Source organism: Lepisosteus oculatus, chromosome 8 (assembly GCF_040954835.1).
Source record: "Lepisosteus oculatus isolate fLepOcu1 chromosome 8, fLepOcu1.hap2, whole genome shotgun sequence".
NCBI classification, from domain to species: Eukaryota; Metazoa; Chordata; class Actinopteri; order Semionotiformes; family Lepisosteidae; genus Lepisosteus; species Lepisosteus oculatus.
In genome coordinates this window covers 4,487,660-4,496,442 of record NC_090703.1, presented here as the reverse complement: position 1 = coordinate 4,496,442, position 8,783 = coordinate 4,487,660, and the positions used below count along the sequence as shown (strand labels likewise).

Below are 8,783 nucleotides of genomic sequence, written 5' to 3'. Positions count from 1 at the left end.
CTCAATGTAGGTAGACACTTGTTCTTCACTAAGTGATTCAAAACATCGGTACATGAACTCAGTGCTTATTAAATCTTCTGTTTTGAATGACTAATATGCTTCTCAAATGGAATGGATTTCTGAAATAATCAGAACAGGTGGTAACTTAACCAATACTAATTTTTTTGTCTTTGTGACCCCTCTCATATTAGTGCAGGAGTAATCTACAGGATTCAGTGGTTTAAATTATGCTTCCATTTCAGACTGACGATCCTTTCATTCAGAGCTCTTGAACTCACTTCAGCTCCGTTACGTATTTAGTCTTCTTCATATGCAGTACTTTTAACCAGAATCCTGGGGGTTCTGTGGATAAGTACCTTTAATGGAGTAAATGTTTTGTGCTCTCAACTGTAAAAGACCTTAAGCACAATCCTCATGTTTGGTTTAAGAAATAATAAATAACTGACTACACACATTGGAACGGAAACGAAAGAACTAGCAATTTTCCGGGACTCCTGCTTTACGTGGAATACATAGACTTCAATGCTAAAAACACACTTGCGTGGTTTTGAGATGGAACTTCTGAGGATGCTCTTTTGTGGTCAAATCACAACTGTGAATTAAAGTTAACACCCATTCAGAGAACAGAAATCATTCAAGAGATTCCATATTTAAACAATAAAATCGAGGTGTTCAGTCAGTGATGTTTCACAGAAAGCAAATCTCATTTTTGGAAATGTTAAGTTTGGTAAACTTGTTGTAAAGGCCTTGGTTCCATTTAATTTCCTTCAACAGCTAAAATTATAAATGTCACTACTTTTTTTAAATTAGTTTCTATATAGAAACTTACAAGTAATTTTACACCCTGGTCTAATAGATTTAATTACATCTTTTAAGCAAAACAGGTGCACGGAACATGAACAAAAACAGAGAGAAAATGTTTTTTCCATATGGAACATGACACTGACACCCATACAAGTAACACTGGATAGGACCTCTCTGAGCATGAATATAATCCAGGCAGCACTGGTGCTTGGACCTGATCTGGCTCTGGCCTGCAGCAGTGTCGCACCACCCTGTGTGCAGGTGATGAGTGTTGGTGCTTACCTTCCACCAGGTCTGTCAAGGTTAGCACTGCATTCACCGGTGACTAAAAACCTCCACTACTCTGCCTCCACTTCACATATTTTGTGGCCAAGAAGTAATTTTTCAGCTGTTAATGTTAACTTGACTGGCTTCTAAGCATGCAAATCACTTTAATGCCGACCATGAACTGTAGTTCTCCTGATACATTTCTGATGCTGCTGCCACTGCAGGTCTGAAAAGAGTTACTGCAGTTAGATCACAGATTGGTCCTATGTGATCCTATGTCCTTCAGAGCTGGTTTCCCAGTTTCTTCCTGACAAGTCAACAGATTCCTAAAGCACATTGACTATGTTTTTGGGCAGCATTACTCTCAGAAAGGCATCAGTCCTGACAATCACAACCAGTCTTTACTACTTTACTACTAAAGCGGGTCTTGTGCGTCTTTTTTCTTGTTTTGTCTTTTGACATTTTGATTGCGTATTCATATGAATTTGAAGTCTAAATTGGCAGTTGTAACTGGAATTGAAAATGGAATTGGAATGTCTAACATTCAGTATCTAGTGTTTTTTTAATGAAAAGGTATGACCTGAGTATCAAAAGGTGTCTTATCTCAAAGACCAGTGCTTCTTCATCCACAAATCTATGTGCTCCCTGTTGAGAATTAAAGTATCAATCTGTGTGACTCCAACAAGCTACTGATGTTAAACTTTAGGCTGCTGTTCATCATGTGTGTGGTCAATACATTCCTTCACTGTAAAACTTTCATACAAGCTCCCTAATGATTGTTAGTGCTGAAATGAGATGCAGGCTGTGATGATGATAAGCCTCAATAAGAAAAGGCGTTTTCTTTCGGTTGGGTGGGGTAAATATTTAGCCTCACTACAGATTTGTAAGAACTGGAACATGGACCTGCACTCAGAAATCAATGAGGTGGGTTTACTCTGACAGACTGGCCAGAGGGCAGATAGGAGTTCCCAGTAAGGCTTGTAGCATCAGTGTCTAGCTCACTCTACCTTGTGCTTAATTCCTGGTGGTGCACTGCAAACCTGTCTCCCCCGCTGTCTCTGGAGCGAGTATCCTGAATTCTGTCTAGTCTCCAGGCTGCAGGAGCTGTGCTTTACTCTGCAACAGTGATGGCTGGTGCAGGTCCCCACTGGGGCTAGATTCTTCTGCTTTTCTGGCTATTTAAAAGCTTACGTAACTACCAACTGAGAGTTAAAGCATTTCTCCAGGTTTTGAGCAGGTACGTTTTTTAACTTCAACCTTGAGCAGCTCTGAGTTTGTAGACTGATGTTTGTACTTGACAAATTGATTTTTAAAAAACCTGTTAAGAGTTGGTTTCACTAAACCATAGACCAATTTCCCAGTTAAATAAACTGTATGAAACTGGAGTTCAAAGGTTATTATTTAGATTAGGTGCGGCCACAATCCTGCAGGTCTTCCTTTAATTTTAAAATTGGAATGACTTGCGAGGTTTCAGGAGTTAAGTCATTGAGAGTTATACTGCGTTGGCATTTTCATTTTAAGCGCTCTATACAGTAAATCACTCCTTTAAACAAATCAACAGCTTAAATTTTGGAAATGAGTGGGCTAACCTGTAAACTGCAGGTTGAGTTGAGTCTGAGCCCTTCTCGGTAGCCGATTGTGACCAGGACTTCGCCAGGGGAAGGGCATAATTCTTACTGCTTCACCGCAACACCAGCAGCCTGGAGTTGTTCCAGGTGTTTGCAGTCCAACGGGTTGGGGGCGATGGATAAAGGCTGCTAGACTGTAGCTCTGCAGGACGTGGGGTTTTCAACACGACGCAACAGAATGGCTTCTGACGTGGCTGTCCGATGCCACTCCAAGAGAGCCGACGTGTTTAGAGGTTTTCATTCCAACTCTGCTCTTCCTAAACTCAGATCAGCTCATCATTATTATGTGTTGCCAGCTAAGAAGCCTGCAGACACGTCTGCCCATCTCCGGTGTAGTCAAAGACAAAACAGGTCTCGCAATCCTGATTCTCAGAAACGTGCAACGGTTAGCATTGCCTTGATGACGGGGTCAAATGGACTAAATGGCAAAATGGTTCGTGAAAGACTGTCTTTTTTTATAATGGTGTATAAAACCGATGGAAAAAGCTACCTCAAAAGCATTTCATTCGACTTTTCTGCAGGTCATCTATTACAGCGATCATTTTTAATTAAAGTCTCCCAGCCTTTTGCTAGAAAATGAGCCACATTTCAGAAATGTCTACGTGAATAATATTCTCATTTTAGCACATTTTATATGCTTTGAATTACTGTCACTTACAGGAAGTCAAGAAATCGGCATGCTGCTTTAACTGTTGCCGACACATTTTACTGGCACCACTTCTGTAAACAATGGAAAATAAAAGTATTTTCTCATTCTGGAATTTTATTTTTATTAGAAATAAAGCACCCGACGCTAACTTTTATCTTGCACATTACTCTTCCATTTGAGCTACACACGAGATATTTTCAGACTGTTACAGTAATTACGAGTCTCGGTTCCATTCATCATTTGCTTTGTTCAGTTAACATGTTTCAGTTCCCCATAACAGAGCGGCCTGGGAGAAAATGGCAGCACTTGCTCTTCTAATCTTTTTAACATGGTTTTCAACCCACCAAATCTTTTCTCGCTGGAATGCTTTCAGAGCCACATTCTCTCCGTCACTTACTGTAAGTCAAATGGAGAACGAGTTTCTACTGCAAAGTTGTAAAAAACACCCTTTTCATTAAAAAGCGTTAGTTAAATGTATGCAGTAGCCAGGAGCTGGGATTTCTTTTTTACTTTCACAAACCCCAAAAAAAGTCCACAAAAGGAAACAAATCTATGATTTTTGCGTTCTAGAGTCAACATGATTCATCAGTGTCACAGTGCGATACCCAGAAGCCATCAGGGCTCACGAGTCCCCCAGTCACCGGCAGGGCTGATGCGAGATCGCTCTCGGCTGGCTCTCCCCGCAGGCGCTGGGCCAGGCCTGGTCTACGCGCCCGTGTCGGCAGTGACACGTGTGACCCCCGGGTGCAGCCGGGCTCTATCGGGGCTGGCCCAGCAGGCCCGCTTTGGCAGCTAGGGCCTCGTTCTGCTGTATGTGGTACTCCTGGAACCTCATGGATATCCGCTGAGTCATCTTTAGGTACTTCTGCAGGCAGCTTTCAGAGCAGGCGATCTGGAAAAACAGCGACTGCTCAATCTGCTCAAATCCGGGCAGCGGTTTATCTCACATTGCTCCGTGCGCAATACAGACCCTTTTCAGACGTTCCTGATGTCACCTCAAATACCGTGTGAGCTGATTAAATTGTTAATAAGGGGATAAATGTTATAGGCACACATGCATCTTCTAAAGAAAATATCGGATTTGATCTTACTAGGGAGAGAAGCACTCCGCATTTCCTTTACATTATAATATTAATTCCTGTGAATGATGTCTTAATGTCAAAATATAACTCAATGTATAAAATGCATTTTTTTTGGGTACCTCTTCTTGTTTCACTTCTCTGGTAGTGAAGTCTTTTACACAGTCCATGAAGCACTTTTCTGTGAGCTTGTTGTAGGTTCCCAGAAATTCTTTGAACTGGTAAAAGAAAATTGCAAAGCGTTAGAATATGGACATCCAAAGCAGTAAATTGGACCGAACAGCCTCTCATATGTTCCCTTTCTCACAACACTACATTGGCCATTACACTTGAAAAGCAACATGCGGTGTTATCAAATCAAATCAAAGGTTATTTATCAAATGCACAACAATACAGCGGGCAGCAGTAGGTGCTGGCAATGAAATGTCTTTTCTGCGAGCTCACAAAAATCACAAGAATCACAAAATTGAGGTTACGAAAATAAGGTTACATAATAATAGATGTAATAGAAATTGAATAAAGCTCAATATAAGTCGAGCTGCTATGTGTTTTAATCGCCTAGATCTGCAGTAGTAGGGGGACAAGTGGGGCGCATGGGAACAAGGCTACACAGAGTATCCCAGGACAGCAGTTCTGTCCAATGTTGGCCTGACTTCACTGTGATGGGGTGTTGTGGGCTGCAGGGCCATGTTATTGACGCCGGTACCCTGGCTTCTTCAGTGAAACTGGTGGATAAGAGCCTTGGATCGCTTAGCTTCTAACTACCAAAAGGGGCAAGATGGTCTCAATGGTCTCTTCTCGTCGGGCACCTCTGGTTAGTTTCTTCTGAAGGGAAGACGGGCGGAAACGTCACCTGTTTTATCTGGTCGGTTTCGGTGATCTGGCCAGCCATTTCCTCGCGATCCACAGAGGTGCTGCTTTTGGAGCAAGAAGCAAAAAAAAAGAGCACGTGAAGTCACGAAAGTGCAAAACTGCCAGAACGGTCAGTCTGAAAACACACCATATTGTACAAAGCAAGACCTTCCCAGGTTCAAGACAGTTTCGTTAAAAAGAATAGGCCTGCTTTAAAATGTGCTAAAGATATTAATAACATAATTTATACTTGGCGATTACATTTGCATTTGTTTGCTCGATGTTGTTAAAGTCTGCAATTAACACTAAAATTCAGTTATCAAAAAGCTCGTGGGACTTAATAGACTTTAAGAGCTACTTTATTGCGAACCTCCTACGCATTAACTCACAAACAGCAATCGCTTACTAAAGCGGATTCAAAACATCAACAACTCAGGTTTTTTTAATAGCAAATGCATACAATAATCAATACAAGCACCGGCTCTGAATGTCAAAGGGCCTATCTGCACTGGGAAAAAAATAAACAATATACGTACAAATCTCCGATCCAAAATCTGTAGATATCGCGTTTGGTAAGACTGTGAAAATACCCTAACTTCTTTAAATTTAAATTCTAATCTTGGAAAAACACACGGATTGATGCCTGTCACCTTCCTACGGAAAATACGAGCTAGTCTAGTCATTCACCATTCAACAGAGGACATGTGAGTTTTACTACGGCAGTATGTCCGATAACCCCACAGCACTTTCTACACAATCTTTAATATCTTAGATGTATCGCGATATATATAGAAAGAGTAAAAAGTAAAATAATAATTTATATATAAGTAAAAAATCAGGAAGATTAAAATTATATTTTTATTGAAAATAATCTTGATCGTTGAAACGTTCGGCAGTTGTTCTCAGGTGAATTTACTTGCTGTTACGTAGCACCAGGTGTGTTACTTTATATACAATCCGATGCAGCAACTAGTGGTGTAATTTATATACATTAAGTTTTCATATACCTAACGCTTTTTTCCCCGTCGTGGTTGTATTTCGACTTAGAAATGTGCACGAACATATTGGTACAATGTCTGCTACAATTCAGGCATTATTGTAAAATGTTAACTGCTCATTTGTGTTTCTGTAGTTCATTAAAAAAGATGTTACATGAAGATGGGCAACTTTTTTGTTTTATAAATAATACGTCTGTTAACACTATACCATCTCACAAATGTTTATTTGATTACTGAAGCTATAAAATGTCATTACGTAAATTATGTTGGTGAATATTATATATTTAATTCTGATGAGGCCACTTTGTATCTGCCCGTGTTTCCTCGGGGACTATAAACAAACGCAGATGTGCAGTGACGTTGACCGTTTCCAACTGAAACTTTCCAGTAAGATATGGTTCGGAGAGTCGATTTACAAAAAGCTATCAGAAAACAGTAACATATTAAGTTTGCAATTGCTTTACTTGTGTTATTTTTTATATAGGTCAGTGGGTTTCATATCGACATTTTAATATCGGCAAGTAGGAGAGGGAATCTTTGAATTCGCGGGATATTTGTATTTGTATGGCTCTGGAAGTCCACAGGCTAGTTTCGGGCAGCTTTTGTTGTTTAGCGATTTAATGTGACAAATGAATGAGAACTTCGAGAATATTTTTCTGAACTCATGGATGACTGATAAAGCGTTTTTTTGAGCGAGAGTGAAATTATTTACGCCGCGGCTTCTGTCTTTACTCTGCGTGAACTACTCAGGTTCGTGTTGCAAATGTGTTTTAGTCTGAGGTGCCGAGTTCAAGGGTGAATGTAGATGAACTCGATGAGTGATGGATCACGGTCTTTCGCAGGTAGACGAGTCCCTGACGTCCATTATTACTGAAGGGGCGCAAGAAAGTCTAAACAGTTCCAGTTTAAGCTCCAGCGCCGGGGATGTTTTAGTGAGATCAACTAGCGTTCAGGCTAGCAATCGCAGCTGCGGAAAGCGGGACAAGAGCGTTATGTCCAACGGACTGAGCTGCGGGGAAAGTGTTAAAATCACCGTGAAGAAGCTCCGCGAAACTCTGTCGCCTCTCTCCACCGATGAGGCGAGGAAGCATGACAAGGCGTTCATTCCTCCCGCATTACCAGCTAACAAGCCCGCTGCATCAAATACCGGGAGTAGGAGGGATTCAACAGATGGTGAGTCATTACGTGGTATTTTGAATCGAATACAGACGCGGAGCATTTGTTTCCTGATATTTTGTTTTTGAATTATTCTGTCACAGTCAACGAGAACATATCTCTTCACCAAACGGGTAATTAGTTGCTGTAGGGATTCATACTGAAAGGATGAGCTTGTGTTAACCCGGCTGTCAGCTTGAATCCTTAAATTGTAACTAGGGGTAAAAGTCCTAAGGCGTAAAACCGAACGGCAGTTTCTCTCTAACGAAAGGCTCGTCGTGAGCCCCCTGTCGGCCAAAACATCAGCGCCTCTCGCAGTCTCAATCAGACAGTAACCGTTTGGAAGTTTGCCCGAAGTTCTGCAAAAACTTTTTTGTTTTGCACACTTGGTTTAAATGATTTTAAACCAAGTGTGCAAGGGAGTTCGGGATAAAACTCCATTTCCAGGTGTGTGGATAAAACAATTTCATATTACTATTCGACAGTAGACCGCTAAGAAAAGTAGTTACATGTGAAAGAAAAGTAGAATATGTTAATTTTCTAGCATTTTTAACTTTTTTTTTTAGCAGTTTGCTGTATTATAGTAATATTCCAAATAATATGTTCAGGTGGGGAGCTGCATTAGCATGCTTGGGCTGCAAAGGAACAAGTAAAAGGTTTAATCCACACTGAGAAGAAGAAAGGAAACAACGTTGGGAGACACCTGAAGAAGGCTCCACAGCCAAAATGTTGTTTCCTTTCTTCTCTTTTCAGCCTGGAATAAACCTATTACCTGTTCCAAATAATGTTGATCTTCTAAACACATTTTTTCAATCTTTTATGGATGCATTTTAGTTTAGCATCCTCTGATACGCACACACATATTATTGTTATTACTATTTAGGTAGGTAGTTATTTGTTATTGCAAATGTTTAATGTTGCTTAGTTCTAACAAAGTTCACAGTGATGTTGATGAGTGATGCTCAGAGCTGCACTGTGCTCGTGACAGACAGGGGTACCTGTGGACAGAGCGCAGCTGCTCTGCTGAGGCCGCGGGCAGCTGGACACAGCCAGGAGCAGCAGACACGCCGCTCGGTGAGTGGCCGATAGATACCCGTGAGGCCCATGTACCACCGCGACCTTCTTCATAGACTGGGATTCATACTCCATGTTTGATTGTCTGTTGTCTGAGTGTTATAGCAAGTAAAAGACTGATTGAATTATGATTTGAGAGACACTATCCTGTTGTTTTTTAAGTGCTTCAGCTGTTAATTCTGAGGGATTTTCATAATGAAACCATCATCGTTATACCCATAATGGCAACAAACATGCAATTTGAATGGGAATTTGTATCCTTGAGGAATTTTTATTC

At 40.8% G+C, this 8,783-nt stretch overlaps 2 protein-coding genes across 8 annotated transcripts in view; one reads left to right on the top strand and one right to left on the bottom strand.

Annotated features, from left to right (window-relative positions):
• Nucleotides 1-3,444: 3,444 nt before the first annotated feature.
• timm9 (translocase of inner mitochondrial membrane 9 homolog) lies at nt 3,445-6,019 on the bottom strand. 2 transcript variants are annotated; one of them, XM_006632148.3, is made up of 4 exons: nt 5,816-6,019; nt 5,281-5,341; nt 4,550-4,645; nt 3,445-4,240 (listed from the first exon to the last, which is right to left on the bottom strand). In XM_006632148.3, the coding sequence occupies exons 2-4, from the start codon at nt 5,317-5,319 to the stop codon at nt 4,106-4,108; spliced, it is 270 nt and encodes an 89-aa protein (XP_006632211.1). In that variant the 5' UTR covers nt 5,320-5,341; nt 5,816-6,019; the 3' UTR covers nt 3,445-4,105. The 2 variants fall into 2 exon arrangements, with proteins under 2 accessions (XP_006632211.1, XP_015205933.1); XM_015350447.2 differs by having other exon boundaries at nt 5,281-5,344; nt 5,816-6,018.
• A 576-nt stretch (nt 6,020-6,595) lies between these two features.
• kiaa0586 (KIAA0586 ortholog) overlaps nt 6,596-8,783 on the top strand; it is a 175,393-nt gene continuing 173,205 nt past the window's right edge. For 4 of the 6 annotated variants that reach the window (XM_069193029.1, XM_069193030.1, XM_069193032.1 and 1 more), the window contains exons 1-2: nt 6,642-7,450; nt 8,421-8,506. In XM_069193029.1, the coding sequence (XP_069049130.1) occupies nt 7,099-7,450; nt 8,421-8,506 (438 nt within the window). In that variant the 5' untranslated portion in view covers nt 6,642-7,098. Of the gene's footprint in view, nt 7,451-8,420; nt 8,507-8,783 lie in introns of all 6 variants that reach the window. The other 2 variants (XM_069193031.1, XM_015350114.2) reach the window with 2 other exon arrangements.

Bases quoted from the DNA above. Each gene is read 5' to 3' on its own strand.
- timm9 (XM_006632148.3), bottom strand. From the start codon at position 5,319: ATGGCTGGCCAGATCACCGAAACCGACCAGATAAAACAG. The intron at 4,646-5,280 runs GTGACGTTTCCG...TTCTTTTACCAG, and splicing joins AAACCGACCAGATAAAACAG to TTCAAAGAATTTCTGGGAAC. The intron at 4,241-4,549 runs GTACCCAAAAAA...CTGTTTTTCCAG, and splicing joins GAGAAGTGAAACAAGAAGAG to ATCGCCTGCTCTGAAAGCTG.